This window comes from Manis pentadactyla, chromosome 9 (assembly GCF_030020395.1).
Source record: "Manis pentadactyla isolate mManPen7 chromosome 9, mManPen7.hap1, whole genome shotgun sequence".
Classification (NCBI taxonomy): Eukaryota; Metazoa; Chordata; class Mammalia; order Pholidota; family Manidae; genus Manis; species Manis pentadactyla.
The window spans coordinates 44,610,314-44,634,016 of record NC_080027.1 but is presented as its reverse complement, the minus strand read 5'-3'; the positions used below and the strand labels follow the sequence as shown (position 1 = coordinate 44,634,016).

General features: G+C 39.9%; 3 protein-coding genes across 3 annotated transcripts; all 3 read left to right on the top strand.

The window, feature by feature from the left end:
- The first annotated feature begins 1,427 nt into the window (after positions 1-1,427).
- Positions 1,428-2,873, top strand: LOC118933088 (hemoglobin subunit epsilon-2). The gene is made up of 3 exons (XM_036927062.2): positions 1,428-1,522; positions 1,634-1,856; positions 2,745-2,873. The coding sequence occupies exons 1-3, from the start codon at positions 1,431-1,433 to the stop codon at positions 2,871-2,873; spliced, it is 444 nt and encodes a 147-aa protein (XP_036782957.2). The 5' UTR covers positions 1,428-1,430.
- Positions 2,874-3,730: 857 nt separating this feature from the next.
- On the top strand, positions 3,731-7,580 carry LOC118933054 (hemoglobin subunit beta-like). The gene is given in 5 exon segments (XM_036927021.2): positions 3,731-3,860; positions 6,236-6,347; positions 6,486-6,607; positions 6,610-6,711; positions 7,477-7,580. Coding segments are annotated over 5 exon segments (570 nt in total).
- A 3,102-nt stretch (positions 7,581-10,682) lies between these two features.
- On the top strand, positions 10,683-12,000 carry LOC118933086 (hemoglobin subunit beta). The gene is made up of 3 exons (XM_036927060.2): positions 10,683-10,837; positions 10,967-11,189; positions 11,749-12,000. The coding sequence occupies exons 1-3, from the start codon at positions 10,746-10,748 to the stop codon at positions 11,875-11,877; spliced, it is 444 nt and encodes a 147-aa protein (XP_036782955.1). The 5' UTR covers positions 10,683-10,745; the 3' UTR covers positions 11,878-12,000.
- Positions 12,001-23,703: the final 11,703 nt, after the last annotated feature.

Below are 23,703 nucleotides of genomic sequence, written 5' to 3'. Positions count from 1 at the left end.
GGGCCATTAGAGCAAGTGCCCTATGCCATCATCTCTGGACAGGCCCTCAAGTGAGTGTAAGTGGGATTCTTAGCTGCAGTCAAAGTTTTCTCACCTTTCTGGTACTTCCTTGACCTCTTCTCTTGTAGAAATCCTTTTGCAATTTTATCAAGCTTTTTACTTTATATCTCTTTCAAAGTGTTCAGCATAGCTTGGGACTGAGAGCTTACAGAGAATCAAGTGTATCATGGTAAAGCAGCTTCTGGCACCTTAACATTCTTATCCACATTATATTTAAATCTTTTCTAAGCTGAACAGATGAAAGTCTCCCACTATATCAAATGGAAAGGATTTCTTTTCTAATAGCAGAAATTCAGCTCTAATATATTGTGTCAAACACTTTAAATTTTAGAGTTATTCTGTAAATACACGTGGAGATTATTTGTTAAATTGTCATCGTTTTTGATAAGATTGAAGTCAGGGAAAAAGAAACCAGCCAGCTTCCTGGAGCTCAAAATGAGAAAAAAAATAAAATAAAGGAACCATTCCCTCTCCCACTGGAAGTATGCCTTGTCTAGTCCTATGAATGCTTGACTGAGATACATGAGACCAAAGTAACTTAGGTCACAGGGACAGTAGTCTGATGATGAGGATTGCCCCTGCCTGACTAGAAATGAGCAAAAGTTAAATACAGCAGGAGAGCAAGGACCTAGCACATGCCAGAGACAACTCCCTTAATCCATGGAGTCTTCCAATACTGTTCATTGAACACAGAAACACATGTTTTTCTCAACACTCACACTTGTCTGTATAATCAGAGTGAAAAAAATTTACTCAGACAAGTGCATAAATTAATATAATTCAGCAAAAATGAGGGTAATGCTCAATTCTTCTCTAAATTACTCAGTTCCTACTTATCCTTTTTCTAAACTGATGCTGGATTGGGGTCTTTTTTTCTGGCATGGAAGAATTTTAAAAGTCTGAGACCCATTTAAACTTAAGAAAAATTAGTAACCAAGAAGATCTGTGCCTTCTTCTACACCTTAAGTGAACAACAGAATGATGTCTTGTAAACACCTGACACAATACCCAAAAGATTTCTTATCCGTCCTACTTCCCGTCATGCAGTGGTCAGCCTACAGGTCACTTCAGGGATACTGGCAATGGGGAGCTTAAGATAAGAATTGCATAATAGGTGGTTGGGGAAAGGACAGTAGAACGCCCCTGATAGAGCCAACAACACTATCAGAGACACAAATGGCCATCTTGTTGACCATCCCTTCTCCAGATCCCACCCCTGGGTGACAACTGACCTTTGACCAATAGTCTCATTTTATTGGAAGAAGCAAAGGTCTGGGGACCAGAAATGAGAAATAAAAGGCCACACAGAGATGCAGCAGCACAGACTTGCTTCTGGCACACAAGTGATCACCACTAAGCTTCCAGACACCATGGTGCATTTTACTGCTGAGGAGAAGGCTGCCATCACTAGCCTGTGGGCCAAGCTTAACGTGGAGGTGGCTGGAGGAGAGGCCCTGGGAAGGTAGGCAGTGGAGGCCAGGGAAGGGACAGAAAGTGTTCCTGTAAGAGGGATTGACCAGGTTTCTTACATACTCTGTTTTCTATCTGCTCTGTTATAATGATCATCCCACAGGCTCTTGGTTGTCTACCCATGGACCCAGAGGTTCTTTGACAATTTTGGCAACTTATCCTCTGACTCTGCAGTGATGGGCAACCCCAAGGTCAAAGCCCATGGCAAGAAGGTGCTGACCTCCTTTGGAAATGCTGTTAAGCATATGGATGATATCAAGGGTACCTTTGCTAAGCTGAGTGAGTTGCATTGTGACAAGCTGCATGTGGATCCTGAGAACTTCAGGGTGAGTTCTGGGCAGGCTTTGCTTTGCTCTTTCATCTTAGATTTCTGTGCTGTGAATATGTTAGGCAACACAGGCACTGACGTCTTAACCTATAGAGATATTCTGAGGTAATGTTTCAGGAAAGGGTTTGAGTTTGGTAATCAGGTTGTTTCAAAGGTCATTGGTAAAACCAAGTAGAGTAATTACTATGACCAGTGAAACCACTGGCCATCTGATATTTCTGAAAAATTACATGCTGTGAAGGGTGCTGGTCAAACTGAGCTAAGTGTTTTGGCCTGGAGAATACTAATTGAGCCAGGGAGGAGAATATAATACTTTTGGTAACTGAAGTTTTCTATAGAAATTGATGAATACATTTTTGCACAGTTCTTGAGTTTAGAACCAGAACTAAGCAGGGCAAAGTAACAGCAATCTTTTCAATGAGTGACTGCGGTTTGCCTTCCCTCTGCCCCGGCCAGTTAGCAGCAATGAGATACTCTTATATCCATGACACAGCGTTCTTTGTCATGAATGTCCAAACAATTTGAATGTATGTAATATCTGGGGACTTAGAATACATAATATTAAGGCCCCATGCATTATTATAATCTCACTTTAAATAAAGACAGAGTCTAACAGAGAGTAGCAATCCATAGCAATGTTCTGGGGTGGGATGTTGGCAGGGCAAACGAGAGAAGTACAGAACACAACGGGAGGTGAAGGGCTGGGAGACATACTGAAGTCAATGTCGAGCCTGCGGTGATGCACTTTTGTGAGTACATGACCCAGAAGGTTGACTCAAAAAATTATCATGGAACAAACTGTTGTTACATCTATTTGTTGCAAGGCCAGTTTAAGTTAAGGCCTTCCATTCACTAAGTACTGTTCTTTTATTCTCCATCTCCCCAGCTCCTAGGCAACATGATATTGATTGTCTTGGCAACCCATTTCCGCAAGGAATTTACCCCACAGAAACAGGCTGCCTGGCAGAAGCTGACAATGGCTGTGGCCAATGCTCTGGCCCACAGGTACCACTGAGTTGTCTGTCCGTGTTGGCACCCCATGTTCCAAGAGCCCATCTCCTAAAGATGGAGGACAGTGCCCTGCCTCCACACTTAACTCCTACATGATAAAAATAAAATAAAATTATTCTGTATAAGGATTTCTTGTCTTCTCTGTCTTTATCCTTTATGTTCATTCAGCTAAAAGAAAGCACTCCTATGGGATGGGAGGATAGGATATTGGGAGTTTGGGGAGTGTAGAGAATAGAGTTGGACAATGCTTTAGAAAAAAAGAAGGAATGGAGGTACTCTTGAGAGATGCTAGGATATCTTTGATAGTGAAAAAGACAAGTTATGACTCAAAATAAGGGACCTGTGTAGGCTGTGATTTGTATAAACTCAAGATATAACTCTTTAGGAGTTTTGGTTCATATCTGCTTAATATAAGAAACATCTTTTTATCAGCTAAAACACAGTGAAGATGGGGCTTCCCAGACATCCAGTCAAGGGCCATACTCTCAACTTCTCCCTAGTGTCCTAAACGATATCAATGGAGGAATCATCCCTGAGGCATATGAACTGAGTGCTTTGGTTTGAGTCTGTACTTGGCCTGCTAGCTCTGTGACCTGGAACATACTTCTAATTCCATTAAGGCTTTGTTGGGGGTAAAAGGCTATTTCTGTGGGAAAATAACAAAATTAGGGATCAGCATGCCAAGTCTAAGAGACAGAAGAGAAATGGGCCCTTCAAAAGCAGCGGGGTGGAATAAAACTAGTGAAGCTGCTGGAGAGCCCAGAAGGCAGGGAGAGCAGCTATAACAAGCAAAGGGAACCAGTGATGTTCCTTGCACATGACAGTGACACACTAAACAAGGAATTTCCAGGAAATTGATCCATGTGTGAGTATAAAGCTGACAAGGCAAGCTCTACCTTGGATAAAGCCATAGTACTTTGCTGTGACAGTAGCAAAGTGATGGGCAAAAGGCTGGATTTGATAGGAGCAATGAAACTAAGAAAAATATCAGGTAAGGGGCCATTGTGGCAAATATTCAGCAGAACTCAGAACATAGTAAAATAGAGAGTGGAGAAGTCACAGATGATAGCCAGGTTCCCGTGTGATGCCATTCATTGGTAGGAAATCTATATCCCAAATAGAAAATTCCTGGAAGTTTCTTGTTGGGAGATGGCAATGAACACAGTCGCTTTTGTGACAATCCCTTCAAATTCCTGTACCCAAGTCCCTAGTGTAAAGGTGAAAAACCAGGGCTTTGGGATTAACAGCCAAAGTTAATGAAATCAAATTCAAATTACAGCCCCATCACCTTGAAATGCTTAGTTAATATGTTTAAGAATTTTCTCATTTGTAAAATGAGATGACTCCTACCTCACAAATATGTCCCAAGGCTTCAAGGATACCTTGTGAAGTGTGCTGTCTGTCATTTTTGATGAGACAGTGGTAGCGGCTTATACAGTAAACTGTGACCTGTTCCTTTGGGTGCTGTTTCATTGCGTGTTCCTGACCTGACTGTATTCTATCTGACTCCCACACCCACATAGCTAACTATCTGCTTAAAATCCCATTTTAGATTGTTCAAGAGTGCATCAAATACAGTATGTCTAAGAGTGAATTCCTGATCTTTTTCTAACTTGTTCCTGCTGACTTTGCCCTCTTCTGGTGTCCCCATTTCAGGGACTAACACACCATCCCTGTTCAAGCCTGAGAATGAACATGGTATTTTTACATCCCTGGTTACTACTATATTATCCTAACTGTTTGTCTCTCATTTATTCTACCCCTAAAATCCATTTATACACTGAAGCTAGAATACTTTCTGAGAAACACAGATCAAACCATGCCACCTGCTTCCTTGAGTTTTTCAATAGTTTTTCTTGGCTTTCGGTTAAATAAAAATAATTTGTAACATAATTTAAAGATAGTTCATGTCTCCTCTGTGCCTTCCTATCATGTAACACTTGCCTTTGTGATCTGAATCGTAGACCATACTGACCATCTTTTCCTATATAAATCACAGTTTGTGTTATTGTCTCTGGTTTGTTTTAATCAACATTTTGTTGTGTAATTTATCAGTATTGCTGCATGGGAAGCAACAGTTGATTCTCTTCAGTGCTGTGTAATATTTAATTCTTTTACTATACCATAACTTAACTATTCCATTAAATGAGGAACATTTAAGTTGCTACTAGTTTGAGATTCTTATGAATATCTATGCATGTCTTTGGATGTACACAAGCATTCATTTCTGTGTATGTAGAAGAACAATTGCTAGGTCACAGGTTTTGCAAATGTTCTGCTGCCATAGAGACTACCAGATCTTTTCCAAAGCAGTTATACTATTTTACATTCTCATCACCAGATTATGAAATTTTTTGTTAATCTACATCCTTGACAATTTTTGGAATAACCAGTCTCTCTCTCCTCTCCTCTTCTTTTATATTTTTTTCCCTCCCTATGCTGGTGGGTATGTATTTGCATGTCATTGTAGTTTTATTTTGATTTGTGAAAAGAAGAGAAATTCCCTTTGAATCTTCATTTCTGATCCACTCCATTTTTTTTTTCCCCTGAGGACACAGCTGTGAACATTTCTGCACTTGCATTTTCCCAGAAACCCTATCAGACTTAATCCCACTGAACAAGGTAAATCTTCTTGGGAGTTCCTCTGCATTTTTTCTGTAGTCATATCATAGTTTGAAACAATTACATAGGTACCAGATATTTTTCTTTGTCTTTCATTAAATTGTTCCCATTATAAACCATGTGCCTCAAGCCTATTTCAGTAGCTGGCAGAGAGATAATATTCATTATTTTTCTTTCTTTTAATGGACATTTATTTCAATGAAAGAGTGGAACAAAAGGGAGTTTTGTGATCAGAGGTATTTATTTAAAGAAGAAGAAAGAGAGTGAGTTAAAATTATGGCAAAATACTTATCCATTCCAATCACTGATAAATCTTTTTAGAGGCAAAGAGAAGCTCCAAATAGAGTCAAGTTTATAAAAATTCTGCTTGCTAGACCTTAGTTTTCTTGCCTATAAAGTGAAAGAACTGGATGAGTTAAACTGTGAGATGCATTTCACTATACAGACTAAACATTTTAGCATAAATGGGAGTATATTTGCAGAAACAACCTCTGAGGTATATGAAGTAGAGAAGTAGAGGGGAAGAAGGGTTTCTGAGTCAATGCACACAAACAGAGCAGCGAATCAACAGCCCAGCTGAAGTGGACTGAAGAATGAGGGTGCATCTTTCATTTACACAAACCAACGGGTTTCTGTTATTCCTGAGCTAATCTGCTCACAAGAGCAGGAGCCAGGGCTGGGCATGGAAGGAAGAGCAGGGCCAGCTGCAGCGTACACCTGCTTCAACACAACCATGCTCACTAGCAACCACACAAACAGACACCACGGTGCATCTGAGTGCTGAGGAGAAGGCTGCCGCCACTGCTCTGTGGGACAAGCGGGATTTGGCAAGTGTTGGTGCCGAGCCCCTCGTGAGGTTGGTGTCCAGGTTACAAGGCATGCAGGTGTAAAGAGGGAGACTGAAAGCCACTGGGGCATGTGCAGACAGCGCAGCCCCCCGGGTGGCCAACAGGCCCTGACTCCCTCTGCCCTCTGTGCTGTTTTCTGCCCTTAGACTGCTGGTGGTTTACCCCTGGACTTGGAGGTTCTTTGAGGCCTTTGGGGACCTGTCCAATGCTTCTGCCATTATGGGCAACACTAAGGTAAAGGCCTACGGCAAGAAGATGCTGAACTCCTTGATGATGACTTGAAAAACCTTGACAACCTCAAGGGCACCTGTTCTCAGCTGAGTGAGATGCACTGTGACCAGCTGCACGCAGATCCTGAGAACTTCAGGGTGAGTCCAGAAGAGGATCCACCTCTTCCTTTTCACTTTCTAGTCTTTCCCTCTGCTTCTTTACCTGCCTGTTCTTCCTCCACATTCCTTTTTGCTTCAGTATGTGTCATCATTCAAAGTTTTTCAAAATTTACATAGTTTTGTATTTTTTCTTTCAATATTCCATATTGTTTCCTTTTTCACAACCTTGCTTTTCTATCAAGCTCTTTATTTGCCTTATCTTTTGCCTCTGTTATCCCCCTTAACTTCCTTTCCCATACCCAATATCCAAATTATACATACCAACTCTCATCTCCTAGTCTACACTTGGAAAAATCCTTCTGTTTCTCCATAAGGGGATTGTAAAGGCTCCTCAAGGAGGAGGTGCTCAAGATGATGTTCTAATGCTATAAATCATTTCAATACTGAAGAATAATTGGAACATAATAGAGTCAATACTCAAGGGAAAGGAAAGGAAAATGACTGAGGATGAAGGACCAGAAATAGTGCAATAGGACAGCAGTAGTTGCTGAAAGAGAGCCCACATTCACACTAATTAATCAATTAGTCAGTATATATAATATAGATATGTACATATTGTGTGCATGAGCATGTGTATACATGCACACATGTATGTATGTATTTACTCATTTATGCTGACAGGGATAACCTGAGGAACAATTTGGGTTACAGTGTGGGCAGAAAAAAGTAATTGCTGGCTCAATCTCGCATGCCAAGCTTGGTTTCTCTGTCAATCCTGTATGTATGCTTATTTACCCTTTCTGCACCCCTGGCAATGTGCTGGTGTATGTGTGGGCCTGCCACTTGGGCAAGAAATTCATCCCAGAGGTAGTGGCCGGTATGGCTAATGCCCTGGCTCACAAATACCGTTGAGATCCTGGCCAGTTTCCTGGTCACCATCGGAAGGCCTTATTTCTCTAGGTTCTATATTCTGAACTTGGGGAAATAATGTCCACCCTCAAGTATATGGCTTTTTCCTAATAAAGAACTTTCAGGTTAACTTCCTGATTCATTTCACTTTCATTTTTTTCTCTAGAGGTACAGGAAAGTCCCTGCAGATATGCAGACAGGGAGTGCTTGTGCCTTACCCAGAGGGGTCAAGGGAAATGAGAAAGAGAAGGGGACTACACAGCGTCACTAATGGGTGACACTTCCACCTCCAGAGCCTATCAACTTTCAAAAAAGGGTTAAATTTAGAGAGGATACTGGCATGACAGGAGATCTATCTCTCTGTCTCTCTCAGGGGCTTGGAGACTCTGTATGGGTGTGTGTGTGTGTGTGTGTGTGTGTGTGTGTGTGTGTGTGTGTTTAGTGCTCAGTGGGGCTGGAATCAAAGTAAGGCAGACATCCTGCTGTAGGCCTTCACAGGTTCAAGCTAAGCTTACAATGGTAAAGATGGCAGTGTGCCCAAGAATCATTGCAGAACTGTTAAATGCTGACCTGGATTTGAACCTGAGACTCTGAACTATTTATCACTTATCTCTGTTCTTTCTTTCTTACTTTTGTCTGGCATGTCTGTGCTGTTGATGTCTTATTTCAATATGCAGCCTGTCCCTGCAGGGTTCTGGGTATAAAAGGAGAGGTCTGTGTCACTTGTTAGTTATACTAAGCAGCAGTGGTGATGAAGAGCAGCCTCTTCTGTCCTGAAGTCAAGATGATGGCAGCTGCCTCAGCTGCCAGGACTGAAGAGTGGCCCATTTGTCATCCATGGGAAGAGAAAGCCTAAGGAAGAAGACACAATGGGAGAACTTAGGGGGACTTTTCTGGGAACAGGAAATGACATGGGAAGTCTTTAAAGTAGGTGGTAACTTCTGTCAATCAGATGGAAAGCTGTGGCCTTGACAGTCTGGTTTATTAGAGGAAGATCTAAGTCTATTCTGTACTATTATTTAATAAGGTCTGTAAGTGTTTCATGACAGAGAGTTCCTACAAAAAGCATGTTTAAACTTCCCCAGAAGAGCTCCTTTCACATGCATATGCCTGCTCTGATATCAGGGGTGTGAAATGGGGCCTAGGCTACAGTCTGAATGGAAAACAATGATAAAGCTAAAGGAGGTTTACATTTAACAAAATGAAACTCAAAATTTAAAGGTCAAACCATTTTTTCCTTTAAATATTTGGAACATTTTAAAGACCTCTTTTCCCAGAAGTCAACATGTGGAATCTTCTCCCAGAGAAGACCAATAGTAAGATCCTCTTTGCTTCAGAATCTTAGAGAAGAATGAATATAAGCAGAAAATGTTTAAGTGCTACCTCTTTTATGCCCAAACTCTTACATGGGCATATAGCTCTGCCCTAACCTTCAGGCAGCCAGACCTGAGCCAGCCTTTCCTGTATGTCTGATAATAATCAGAGTGAGTTTGTTCACAATCACTTGGGGAAGAAAGGGGTAAGGAATCTTATCTAGCAATGATAGAGAAAAATATGCTGGGGAATGGATCAGTGGAAGGGGGAATTTGTGATTATATTTGGAACAACTAGAAACAGAGAAGTCCTTTTCTCTTGGTTCATCTAAAAACGTTTTTGTAGTTGGAGTTTCAGAGTTGCAGAGCTGAAAGGATGAGAGATTTCTGTTAAATATTTGTTTCCAGTGATGGCCAAGGAGAAAGAAAGGTGAATTTAGACATTAGCATGCCTGAATCAGGAGAAGATTCTAAGATTCTAAGGTAGGAGAAACATAGTAAATAAAAGTGTCTGGCCCTTTCCTTGCTGAAAGGAAATGTGAATTGAGGAGGGGAAAGAAAGATGCAGGAGGCAGAGCTGACAGCAAGGAGGGCAAGTGAGGAGCAGGCTCTCAGAGAACACCGAGATCCTATGCTGAGCACAGACAAGCTTGCCGCTTTCGCTTGTTCCATGATGTCTTTAAACTTTAGAAGATTTTTAGCCTAAGATAACAGAATTTATTACATGGACAACAAGGAGTGTGGGCGGTTACTGGAAAAGCTGTAGAGACAGAAGAATACATTTCAGTAAAATAAGGTTTGGACACAAAAATACATAGAGAAAATGGGATTATGGATGATGAATTCAAATGAAGAAAAATTATTATATACACAGCACTCCTAGTGGTCTAGGGAAAGAATTTCTGAGCCAAGGCCAGAATGCCTTTCCATGGACCTACCCCTCTTTTTAAGTCACAGAGAGGATTCTCTGTTTTCCCAGACTTTCTCTGATCAGACTAGGAAAAATCAAGTTAAATGTCCCTGGTTAGTCTATGAAAATATTGCTTCTGTCAGTGTTACTAACAATTTTGGATTGTAGTTGATTTTTCAGTTATTTGTATTTCTTACTACATTCAGAGATCTCCGTGTTTCCACCTGTGGGCTCCCCAAACCCAACAGAATAACTATTTCACAGGACTCTCCTGATTCATATTTATTCTATTTTTCACTCGTCATGTATTTAGCTATATGATAAAATCAAGAAAAAAAATGAATAAATGAATGAATGGATATTTGTTTTCTTACCAGGAGGATTTAATGCAAACCAAGAAAAGAAATGCATACTTAGACCTGGGAGAGGTTTCATCCATGCTGTCCTTGTGTTATTGCACGTATTCTGAAGACTTTGTAGAAATCTAGAATTTCTAGATTCTAAAGGAAATCTATCCATATAGTCTCACTTTGAACCACAGCAAGCAAATCCCTCCCATTTTTTGGACCTCAGAGTCTTCATTTTTAATCAAGAAAATTGAGGATTCATTCTCTAAGAGACTACCAGGTTGTGATTCCAAAAATTGAACAAGTAAACTTGCCAAGGAGGATGATTTTAGCAGCAGTTTATATTGCTGGAAAGGGACCTAGAGATGCCTAGAGAGAAACTCATAGGCCAGTGTCAGAGCTGCCAAGGGCATGTATGGATGTCATCGCCTGGGCCTTACTTACCCTGCCCAGCCACACCCTGGCCCTGGCCAATCTGCTCACAGGGGCAGGGAGGGCAGGAGCCACACTGGGCATAAAAGGAAGAGCAGGGCCCAGCTGCTGCTTACACTTGCTTCTGACACATTTGTGCTCACTAGCAACCACACCCACAGACACCATGGTGCACCTGACTGCTGAGGAGAAGGCTGCCGTCACCTCTCTGTGGGGCAAGGTGAAAGTGGATGAAGTTGGTGGTGAGGCCCTGGGCAGGTCGGTATCCAGGTCACAAGGCAGGCATAAAGAGATGACTGGAAGCTGGGCACGTGCAGACAGTGCAGTGCCCTGGGTGTCTGACAGGCCCTGACTCCCTCTGCCCTCTGTGCTGTTTTCTGCCCTTAGGCTGCTGGTGGTTTACCCCTGGACTAGGAGGTTCTTTGACTCCTTTGGGGACCTGTCCAGTGCTTCTGCCATCATGGGCAATGCTAAGGTGATGGCCCATGGCAAGAAGGTGCTCAACTCCTTTGGTGATGGCCTGAAGAACCTCGACAACCTCAAGGGCACCTTTGCTCACCTTAGCGAGCTGCACTGTGACAAACTGCACGTGGATCCCGAGAACTTCAGGGTGAGTCTGTGGGAACCTCAAGGTTCTCTTCTTCCTCATCATGGGAGAGAGCTTCAATGGCAGGATGCTGTTTGAATGGAAAAGAGGTTTCTGGTTGCATTTCTCTGGATCTTCAAGACTACTTAGTTTATTTTATGCTCTTTGGTCACAACCATATTTTCCTCTTACTCATTCTTGTTTTCCTCTTTTTCTTTGTGACATCTCTTTTTGTTTTTTTTTAAACTTTTTAAATACTTAATTAAGAAACTCTTTTTTAACCCACTTAACATTTTATCTAATACTTTTATTCCCTTATCTCTTCCTTTCAAAGTGAGGAGGATCAAATGTATTATTGCTTCTTTGTATGGTTCTAAAAAACACCAGGGATAAGTTCTGGGTGAGGGCAGGAAGAGAGGAACATTTCTACAATATGAATTCAGGCTGTTATGGGTGGAGTCATAGCAGTAAGAATATCTAAGAGCCACCTATCTTTCTGCTTATAGGATGGGGCTGGAGTATTCTGAGTCCCAGCTGGGCCTCTCAGCTAACCAAGCACATCCCTCTTGTCTCCTCCCCACAGCTCCTGGGCAATGTGTTGGTGTGTGTGCTGGCCCGCCACTTCGGCAAGGAATTCACCCCGGAAACGCAGGCTGCCTATCAGAAGGTGGTCGCTGGTGTGGCCACTGCCCTGGCCCACAAGTACCACTGAGCTCCCTTTCCTGCTTTCAGGAAAGGTACCTCTGCCTCCACAGCCTAACAACTGAACATGGGAAAATTGAAAGGCTTTGAGCATCTAGCTTCTGCCTAATAAAGAACATTTGTTTTCCTCGCACTGCTGTATTTAAATAATTTCTGCGCTTTTCACTCAAGTGGGCACATGGGAGGGCAAGACATTAAGATAAAATGGGGAGCTAGTTCAGACCTTGGGAAAATATATTTGTGCCTTGGACTCCATGGAAGGAGAGGTTATAAATAGTTAATATATGTGGGAAACAGACTCTGCTGCCTACTCTTGTTTTCTCTCAGAAAAAGGATTCAAGTTGAGGCTTGGTTTAGGGATTAGACTTTTGTTATGTTTTACTTAAATCAGTTATTTTATATAGCCTTCCTTATAAATGTCTTCTCTCTCTTCTATTGTCCAGGATCTCACAGCCCTAAGTCCACTAAGTTCTTGTGCCTCGAGATATCACTGTTCCTCTAAGATTCTCCTCACATGTTTGACTGTCCCCTCATACCTCCTCCTTGATCACTGCTACCCTAGTTCCCTCCATCATCTTACAGAAATCTGCACAAAGGGCAGAAAGCAGGCGGACATAATTTGCTGCCTCTTCCCTTGACCCTTTCACAGTCTGCACTGGAAGGAGGGGGCTGTTAATATCGTGATAACTGTGTCTTGATACTCACTGCCATCTGGTAATTCTTGCATAGGCTTCCCAAAATGGAATCCCAGTCACCTCAGGATGCTTTAGCATTCATTTCCAGGAAGCAAGGGGAGGTCTGCCCTCTTCCTTATCCTGCCTCTGACGGCTTCTCTCTCCTTGTGGTTATTTGCATAGTGTTACCGTCAGCAGCACGAACCCTAATTCGATTTCTTCACTCAGTAGCCCTTTATGTGGATGCTAGATTCTAGAAGTAAGATACAAATTGTGAGTGGCCCTTGCCCCCTGCAGTACCCCAATGCTGAATCTAGTTAAGAAGGGCCTATGAGATCATGGGGTGTAACCCTCATATGAAGCAAATGATAAGGATAAGTAAATACTTGTAAGAAAGAGAAAGAAAAAGAAAAAAAATCAATAGCATATGCCAAATCACTGATGAATAATGGGTTTGGTATTCTGAGAATTTCATGTAGGAAAGACAACTGAAGCAAAACTGCCTGAAAGGGAATAGTATCAGATAGGATAGAATATGAACTTTGGTGAACACTGTGAAGGATATATATAAGATTAAAAATCCACAAGTGAACAGGATACAATTTAGCCATTATACATAAGAGATGCTTGTACTGAGAACTGGCAAGTGAGGTGGTAGTACAGGACTTTGGAACAAGTTTTGAAATCAGAGAGCCTGGACTGCAAACAACATTACCACTTATTAGCTCTGACCTTATGGAAATCACTTGTATTCCCTGAATTTCATTTTTCTTATCCTTAAAATACCCAAAATGATATATACCTTATAGTGCAACTGTAAGGATTAAATGAGATAAAATGTACAAAAATGTTTATTACAACATCTGGCATTTCACAATGCCTGTCACATGGCTCAGCAAATGTAACCTAACTAGTGTTTTTGTTATAATTATTATAAATAACAAGGATAGAAGTGGTGTCATTAATATTGGTGATGATGCCTGAAAGAGTTCTCATTAAAAAGAAAAATCATAGCCAGAGATATAAGTTCTTGGCTGGTACCATCTATGCCTCCCAACTTCTTATATTCAAGAAATCTGTGTGATTTGTTCATTATTGAACAGCCACAGTTGAGTGTATCAGTCAGGGTCCAGTTAGGAGAATGAAACCACACAGCTATTTGAAAAGAGAAATGTAATTACAAGCAACTGTTAACTATTACAGGAGACTGCAGAAATGGAAGATTGACTAATAAGGTCTTGAGGGGACTCCCTACAAGACACAGGGAGCAGTCACTGCTCCTAGGACTGAGATAGAGCCATCCATTCAGGAACCTTCTGGAAGAGGTCTTTTTCCTGGGACTGTTATCCAAACCTTCCAAGAGAGAGCATTTCCAAAGATCAATGGAAGGCTGAAAAATTTTTGAGGCTACAGAGCTGCCCCAGGGGAGGTGCATGAGAAACCACCCATGGGGAGGTGCGATGTCAGAAGTGTTTATTGAGAATTTCCCTGGGGTGCCAGGGGAAGCCAGCCAGGCAGAGGAACTGCACCTCAGATCTCTCCATGGAACTGCCTGAGGATGTACCAGGAGACATGGTTTATGGGGCAATTCCAGAAGAAACACCCTCTAGTGAAAAGCCACCCAAGGGGTGTCAGAGGGAGCCTTTTGCAGGAGGGGCTGCATGGGCAGAACTCTGCGGCAAGACCACGTGGGCTGCTAGCACCTGACACGGCAGAAACTGAACACCTGGTCAGTCTGGTGCTGTAGAGAGAGATTATCGCAGTCCTGCCTGGAGGACCACACCCAAACTGGTGAGAGAATCGTCTTCCTCTTCCAGCGCCTCTCCAGCACACTCTACTGACAAAACTGAACATTGTGCCCACCTGAAAAGGAGAACTTGTAACAATTTTACCTACATTATTATAGACAGGCAATTAAGAGTGGTTTTGTAATTGAAAGACAATCCATTGATAACTGATACCTGGCATACCGCGCTGGTGTCAGTTAAAGTGCAGGAGCCAATAGGAAACCCGATTAGAACTGGCAAACGTGACGCCTTACTGAGTACCTGTGAATTTGTTAAAGGAAGTAGGGCAGACTTCACCACTGTTTGGATTAACATCGTTAACTTCTTTACAAATCTGATATGTTTTTCAAGTTATTCAGATACCAAACAAGAGGGTATCTTTTTTGTGCTCCCATATCCAAGCAGAATGATAATTTGGACTCTACTACTGTGTGTATTTTTGTTTTTTTGATAATGATCATGATATTGATGGTTTGGAAATTCAACCACAAGGTGGCTTCATTCTACTCTTCACTTTATAGCAGGTTTTCAACACTCCAAAAAAGTTTCATTTTATTTTATTTTCCCCCTTTATCCTTCATCCTTTCACTGTTACTCTTTTTCATGTACTTTACAATTATTCATGTATTAAAAAAAATACATTATGACTGTATGTATTTTAATTTACACAAAATGTGTTTTGTTGCAAGATCTCATTTTTGCCTTCCTTTCTCACTCAATATATTATGTGAAAATCTAGTTGACTGTATCTACATCCCCTTGTGATGGACAGTGAGACTGCTCCCCTATATCACCAACACAGCATTCGTAACGTGCATTCTTTCAGTGCATCCTTTTATAGGAAACAAATTAGCCTCAGTTATATAAACATGGTTGGCCATGCTTGGTCATAAAATTTATCAATATTTCACTTGAAAGCAGACAGTTTTCAAGAACTGTGTACACCGTTTATATTCTTATTAGCTTTCCCTATTCAACACTGCTTCATTCAGCTTTCTTATGCTTTGTCATAATGAGTGCAAACTGATATCACATCTTTTCAAAATTAGAATTTATCTGATTAGTACCTATATAAGAATCATTTAATTCACTTCTAGGCAGTTAAGTCTTCTTTTTCTGTGAATTGCTTTCTCAGATATTTTTTTCAATTTAAAATTTTTGTCCTGTTTTTTAAATTTCAAGATTTATTTTTAATATTAGAAATGCTTTTCTAGATTGTCATCTCTACACTAACTCTATCTCAGTTATCTTTCATTGAGATGAAAAGCTTAATTTTCCTCTCCTTGTACCTGGATATCTGGTTTAAGATTTCTTTTCCTAATATTTAAACACAAAGATTTTCTCCTTAACATTTCGTTTTCTATTTACTTTAACTTTTAAGTCTGTATTCTATTTTCAATTCTTTTTTGCATGTGGAGAATGGTAGGACTACAGCTTTGCTTTTCTTCTACGACCTAATCTATTCTTTTGCTTTGTGATGTCACCTTGTTACTACTCAGAGCCCCATGAGTACGTGAATCTATTTCTGAACTCCCCATAAGTTCCATTGTTCTGTTTGCTGATTCTTTCATCAATTTCATATACTTTAAAAACACTTCTTTGTTTTTTTAACTATTTTTGGAAACAAGCACAGCCTGCTTATAACCTTTTGTCCTAGAATAACCATGTGTCCACATGATGCCCTCCTTTGGGCAGCAGGCTAGTTTACGGTATGCTGACGGCCTGGAGCTGGTCAAATCCAGACCCCCCTTATCTATGGAAACATCTTAGTAGGACCCAGTCTCCTCTGACCAAGGTTTTGTTCCTTGGGGTCTGGTCACACAAGAAAGATCCTTTCTAGCAAAGCATGTAGTCTCTGTCCCCTCGCCCCTGGAACACACGCAGTCTTTGTCTCCTCACCCCATATAATTGGTTCCCTCTCTGTCCATGATAGCCGTGCACAAACTTGTCCAGCTGGCTGCTCCTGGACTTCCTATGTGGGAACACCAATCAACCCTCATGTCTCAAAGGGCATCTCTGGGAATTTTCGTGGGTTTTTGAGCACTTTCTCATCACAACTCATCCACTTGCATGTGTGATCAGACTTATGGTCACACACTATGATTTGGCAATATGTCGAAATACCTAATGTGCATCTTTTAAATTATTCTTTCTTGTACATTTAGAATGGATCTGTATTCTAAATGACAATTTCTTTGAACAACTCAACTGGTGATCTGAGTGAAATTACCTTATATTTAGAAATATGTTTGGGGAAAATAGAAATATTTTATGGAGTTGTGCTACCCACGAAGATAGCAGGTGATTTCCATTTCTCAAATTAGATAACGGGATAAATAGAACATCAAGAAACAGATCACATTAAAATGTAATTTCTTATACAAATATATGGCCTTTAAATTCAGCAGGAAAATTAAAAAAAATCTCAACAAATAGTGATTGAACCACTACATAACTCTTTGAAAAGAATAAAGGGAAATGCCTACCTAACTACAAAAACCACAATCAATTGCGGACTTCAGTGTTAAAATAATACAAAGCTATGAAAAAAAAGACTAGAAGAAAAATCCGAGAGGACACATGTAATCTCGGTGATGAAAGAGGCCTTCCATCCTGGCAGAAGCTGCTCCTCTCTCCTTCCTGCTCTCTGTCTGCTTGCTCAGTATGGACGGTAAGGCTAAGCTTTACACTTCACCAGCAATATCAGCTTTTGCAGCTAAGCCATGGCCAGACAGCTTTGACTGTAAGAAGAGGGAGGAAAAATGTGACAAAAATGCCTAAGAAGAAAAGAAAAAATTGGGGAAAGGAGAGAGCAGGGAGCGAGCGGAGAACTTCTGAAGGAATTCTGGACATTGATTTCATTGTTTATTTACCAGAAACATACTAAAACAGTAAGAGATTTAGAATGGGCATTCTTCCCTTTGTTCTTGTTTTACACATTAGACCCAATTGTGGAAAAAGAATGATCTTTCTCCAAGGAAAAGATTTATAGTCTCCTTCAAAGTTAATCAGGTATTTCTGGGAGAACCTTGAGAGGACTGTGGGTCTCCCAAGATGCCTTGGTGTTTCTCCCGTGTATGCCCATGGGGCCAGCTTGTTCCTCACAATTGTTCTTCTTGTACAATTCCAAGTAAAGTGTGGACAAAAATGTGAGCACTTATTGTGGCTCCAAGATGCAGCCATGATCTTTTAGACTTGCTGGAGCTTGGTTTCTTCAAGAAAGGTAAGGTTTGGTCATATATACTAAAGAAGAACACACATATACTATATGACCCAGCAAATTTCCAAAAATTCATGTATGTATATATGTGTGTGTGTGTACAGAATATGTGCAAGAATCTCCATAGCAGGATTATTTATTATAGTCAAGAGCTAGAAAGGACCCAAATGCGCACTAACAGTAATGTCAATAAATTTATGTGTGGTATATACATAATATGGAATAATGTCCAAGAATGAAAAAGAATCAGCTACAGTATCAACAGCATGAATGCAATTCACAAAAACTTTGTTGCATAAATCAATCAGACATAAAGAGGATAGTAGTACTCAATACACACACATTTTAAAAAGAGAAAGAATGAATTAGTCATGATAAAATGAAACAAATCAGGAATATGGTGATTAACTTTGGGGAGAATGAGGGTAAGGACAGAAGAGGCTCATGGGTGGTCTTCTAGGATATTTTTGATGTTTTATTTTCTCATTTGAGTTTTGACATGACAGTCTTCTTTTTGCAATTACTGGTCTGTAAACTTATAATTTGTGTACATTTCTATATGGACACTGTACTTAAAATACATAGAAATAAGATTTAAAAAATATGCAATGGAAAAAGCCAGAGACCTCTTTGGATTCCGGGGAATGCCTGCAGACTGAGGTAGTAAGACATCCTTAATGGCTTTAATGAAAAAGGTTTGAAATTCCACCACCATATCAACTTTTGCCCCTAAATCTAAGTAGACAATCTTCATTCCATGGATAAGAGTGAGGAAATAAAAAAAGTAACAAAAAAATGGACCAGAGGAAAAGGCAGAGGCTGGAAGTACAATGTAAAGAGGTATCCCTCTTGTATATCCTGCACCTTCTGAGTTCCTATGTCACATTTTACACACAGAATCTCAGGAATGGTACAATAAGGTGGTCAGAGCACACAGATAATAAGTGGCAGAATCAAGAGCCTTCTCAATCCAAAACCAGTCCTATCCCACTACATAATACTTTATCTATCCTCTAAGGGCAACTCCACTGATGGAGGAACTCTTCTGTATGCCAGGGATGACCTAGAAGGAGTTTCATGACATGGAAGAAATGCTTAAATAGTATATTGGTCATTCTCCAACATGTCCAAAGAACATTTCAAACTCAGTACTTTGCAAACTATTGAATCATCATTTCCCACTCAGTGCTCTCTCCGTTGGAGATGAAGCACAAATTTGAGGAACGAATTTACTTCTTATATTCTCCTCTTGTAGAGAAGGGTGGAACTGGAAATTGATGCCAATGTATGGATTCCAATTTCATTATTAATAACAATATAATAACATCAAGTATATACAGATGATCATGGTAATATGGGTTTCCATAAATAAATCTTAATTCTAGATAGAATGTTAATCTACATCATATCTACAAGTTTTCTAGGAGTCTTTCTGAAGATCTTACTGATTTGGTATGACTTTTTGTTTATGCTGGCAAAGATGTTCTTCTCCACCAAATGAGAATGAGAGAAGTGGCAGAGATGGTGGTGCTTCACTAAAGCCAAAAAAATGTATTGGAGAACAACTAGACCTGGAGTCGAGCAGTTTGTATTTCAGAAACGCAGTTTCTAAGAAAGTACCTGCAAGTTTCTTTGTCTTGAAAATGAGGAGAATTAAATTGTCTTGACCTATAATTTTCAGGGGACAATTTAAAATATATGTAACACATTATTTGTACTAAGAAATTTAACAGCTTATATTAGTCTGATTAGGGACAGGCTTAGCTGCTTTTCTTTTGAGCTTTTCTGCTTGGTTTTCATCTTTCATCAATATATGTTATGTCATTTTATTATGCCTGGTTTTTGTCTGAGATGTCTCATTTTTTCTTAAACATAAGGCAAGCCTTAAAACAAAACAAATTCCCTGAGAGATATCATTTATGTCATAGACCAATATAACCTCATGGAAACTTTTCAGATACCCAGATGGCCACAGTTAAGCGGATGCACCATATAACTTTTTATGACGCTTCTAAATTATGGATAATCATTTTTCAACTTTCCAGTCTTGAAGAGATTACTATTTATAGACATCTTATACAATATAGAGTAAGTAAAATATATTATAAATACTAGATAAATAAATGAGTAATACATAATGAAAAGATCATTACAAAATTAATAATAACAATCATTCATGTAAACAGATTTTAAGCCTATTCTTGGTTTGTGGTGAATAAGCTGTCTCCGATGCAAACATATTCAGAACTCCTGAACAGCCAGTTCTTTGAACTAGTGTATAGAACATTCTTATCTCTTCAGCAATGCCCAGACCCTTCTGGGCTTGGCCTCACACCCAGTTTTAAATCAAACCTGCTATATGTGTCCTTGAAGAAAGTGAGAACGTCAATGGACTGCTTCTGCCCCCTGCTGGTAACTATGTAGAACCATTAGAGGAATTACCTGTCAAAGAGAACCGTGCGATTTAGCCTCCAAAGATGGTGGCGCGTGTCATTAAAACAATTATGCTGAAAAATAAGCAAAAACCTGGACTCCTCTGGCAAACAGAGATGATTTCATTCAACGTAATTATAGAGACACTGACTTTTAGATCCAACGGTCGTCTGCCATGCCTTTAGGGTAAAGGACTATTAGTCATTATTACAACGAACCTGATAAAGGCAACGAGTGATCACACTGCGAATCATTTCCAAAGCACAGAAAAAGGACAGATTCCTGGACATGTAAGTAAGTTTGAATAGAAGGGGATAAGAAAAGACTCCCCTGAAAAAATGATCTGTTTAATTTGAACACAGATACGCTTCCAATCAACTTTCCAGACAGTGAACAGAGGGAATAGCACGATCCTATCACTGCCTGTGAATGAAATTCTCTGCTTGTCCTAATTACTTTATGTCAGGCTTTGTTCTGATTGCTAGAAATTCAGAAAGAAGTATTATGCACACCGACTCTGAGGTGGTAAAACAGCATGATGTTTTGGGAAATGATGGTCTTTTTTAAAAAATACAGATGAAACATATGATGATTCTGGCCTATCAAATGACTTTCCACTTGAAATCTACACTTATTCATTTCTTATACACTATCATCTCCTAATTCCCATCCTACATCTCAAGATAGAATTTTTCAAAATTCTCCAACATTTATTACTCTTCTATTGCTAAAAGGCTGATATTTTCTGAGGCAGCACCATTAACATTTATGGCTAATCTGAAGAATCCTGAATGAGAGTATATGCTTTTAGTGCATGCCTATAATCACAGAACGTTTGAATCTTCTGTCATCAATATCAGGGCCTAGCCTCAAAGTCTCAGGCTGGGAATGATAGGAATCATATTTGAATTCTGAATGTTGTGTCCAAGGTCAGCAAGAACTCCTAAGATAGCATTTGTTTTATATGTCATATAAACCTTATACATAAAGACACAAGATAAGTAGTGTGTGGCCAGCCAGGATCAGGTATGAACTTTAAGATATGAGTGTTTAAGTCTGGTGGCATTTTCACAATGTATTTTCATTTATCTTGTTTTTATACTTCTGTAATTGTTCAGCTCTTAAGTCATATATTAACTCATTAATTCAATAATTATTTGATAAATGCCCACTCTATGCCAAATCTCACTTTGCATATTACTAAGCAAAAACCAGACATGGTTTCTGATATTCTAGAACTTCCAATAGATCTAATGGTCAATCAGCATATAATAAGTGGTATAAATGGAAAGAATGGGAAAATGCTGGTGGGGTTACAAAACTCTGTGAAGAAGCAACATCGAACTGAAACCCGAATGATGAAAGGAGTTTTTGTGGAAATACTTGGAGTAGATAATTCTAAGATGAGAAATAATGAAGGACAAAGATCCTGAGACAAGAATACGCTTAATGTGTTTTGAGGAAGATGAAGATACCTGGAGATTAGTGCATGAAGGCAACATTGGTCTATGATGCAGAAGGGGTGGTAGGTGGGCCAGGTCATATAGTTTTCTGACCATGATAGATAAATTACATTTTATTTTAAGAGCAATAAGAAGCGATCAGCATTTTTCAAAAAAAGCTTATGCGATCTAGTAGTTGCTTGCAGAAAAACCGCCTCATTTCTCTGGGGAGAATACATTTTTAGGGGGCAAGTGCAAAAGCAATGAAAGTAGCTAATAAGTTATTACAATAGTTAAGGACCGAGGGCTGGTGTTATTTCAAAAGACAGTGGCAGTGGATAGGCATATAGGTGAAAGTGGGCAGATTCTGTGTTTTAGGGTGGAAATGACAGAAACCAATGAAGGATTTGATGGAAAGGAGAGGGAAGGAAAGAGAGGAATCAAGAAATGACTCAAGAGTTTTGTTAAGCAACTTTGTAATTGGGGGAGTTATTCTTTATTAGGAGGAAGTGGGAGGAGAATAGGTTTCTGGACAAAATCAGATATTTTTGTTATAATTCTAATTTTTATATTAAAGGCCAATGTGGACATATCAAAAAGGCAGTTGTGAATACTTGGAGGTGCAAATTTCAGGTTATAGTAGTGAATAAAAATGAACACCATCCGACTCTCAGAGAACTTACAATTCAGTGTGCAACAGAGACATTACTCAAATAAGTAGGCTAATAAATATCAAATTATAAATTGAATAAGTTATTAGATGATAAATACATGGTACCAAAATAATAGATATGTGCAGAAAACATGTCTTATTCAAGGAGCTTCCTTAAAAGTGGCGGTTTAGATGCAGAGGATAAATACAAGTTTATTTCACAAAGAGGAGGAAGAGGCTGGGGAGAAGACCCACCCATCTTCTTTGTCTCTGTGAAAGAACATCTTAGGCAGAGGGACTGTGAGAAGAAAAATCTCATGAAACAAAGGAAAATGGTGATTTTTCTTCAGAGGGCAAAGAAACCCCATGCATTCAATGAGGGAAATGTATTAAAAGCAGTAGGCTACGGTGTGTAATGCTGAGAGGAGCCCAGGGCAAGAAAACAATGGACAGGGTGCTCGCACAGGTCTGACAGGGAGAATGGGCGCATTCAGGTCAGCCGTAAGATGCTGTCTGGTGGGCTAGTGTGACCAACAGATCACAAAAGGAAGCCAGAATCTGAAGCTACTTTAACATTCTGGAATAATTAAATCAAATATGAAAGTCAGTATGGACTTCCAAACACCTGCTTAACATTATAAAAGCCTTTCAAGTTTTTATGATGACTGCCAGGGCCAGAGCTCAAAGCAAGAAAATGAAGTGAGGAAGAGGCCCATCAGTTCTGTAATGAGGCTTTTTAAAACTCTAGACTTTATTCTTCTTTGTTGGTCTTCTTATTTTTAGAATGTTAGGTTCTGAGGAAGAGAAAACAATTGTTTATCCCTTCAATAAATGCCTATTAAATTAGTACTTTACTGTCAGAATGAATGAATGAACAGGTGTAAAATACCTGACTGATGTCAGAGGCTGAGGGTTTTCCACCCAAGTGTCTCTGTCATGAGGGTACAGATGAGGTGAACATCTTAGGGGGCCAGAGCTCTTGTGGGAAATCATTTGCCAAAGGGATCATGCATAAATATTCCTCTCTGCTGATCACCAAGGAAGAAAAAGTAGTTGTTGGCTATGTCATCTGGAGTGGGAGAAAATAAGAAGATCTTCATTGAGTACTGTTTGGAAGAAAAGTACACTTGGAGACAGCACAAAATGAAATATGATGAGTTCAGAATAACTGCTTAATGGAGTTTGGGTATTTAAAGGGCAAATTCTACTCTTCACTTTAAACACGTAATGAATTGGAGGGAGGCAATTAATAATTATTTTGAGAACCTCAGCTGTCAATTTTACAGGTACATCGTCTCACTAGCATCCCTGGAAAAATGTCCCAGGCAACATATCCTTTCTGAAAATTAGGCTCCTGCTCTAGTTATGTGTTTTTACATATGGCTTCTAAGGATGTCTCTGCACCCTGCCAGTAGTGGATGGATATCGGCTCTTGAAGACATCAAGAGAACACCATTCTTTTCCAGGCAGCAGGTAATAAGCCTCTGAAGAAAAGAGCTGCTCAGCTATATTTCGCAAAGTTAGTTAACTTTCACCATAATTTTATTGACTTAGAAATTTCATGTAACTCATTTGAAATTGGAACACTCCCTTTGCAAAATATTCTTGCTGCCCGGCAGAAGTATCTC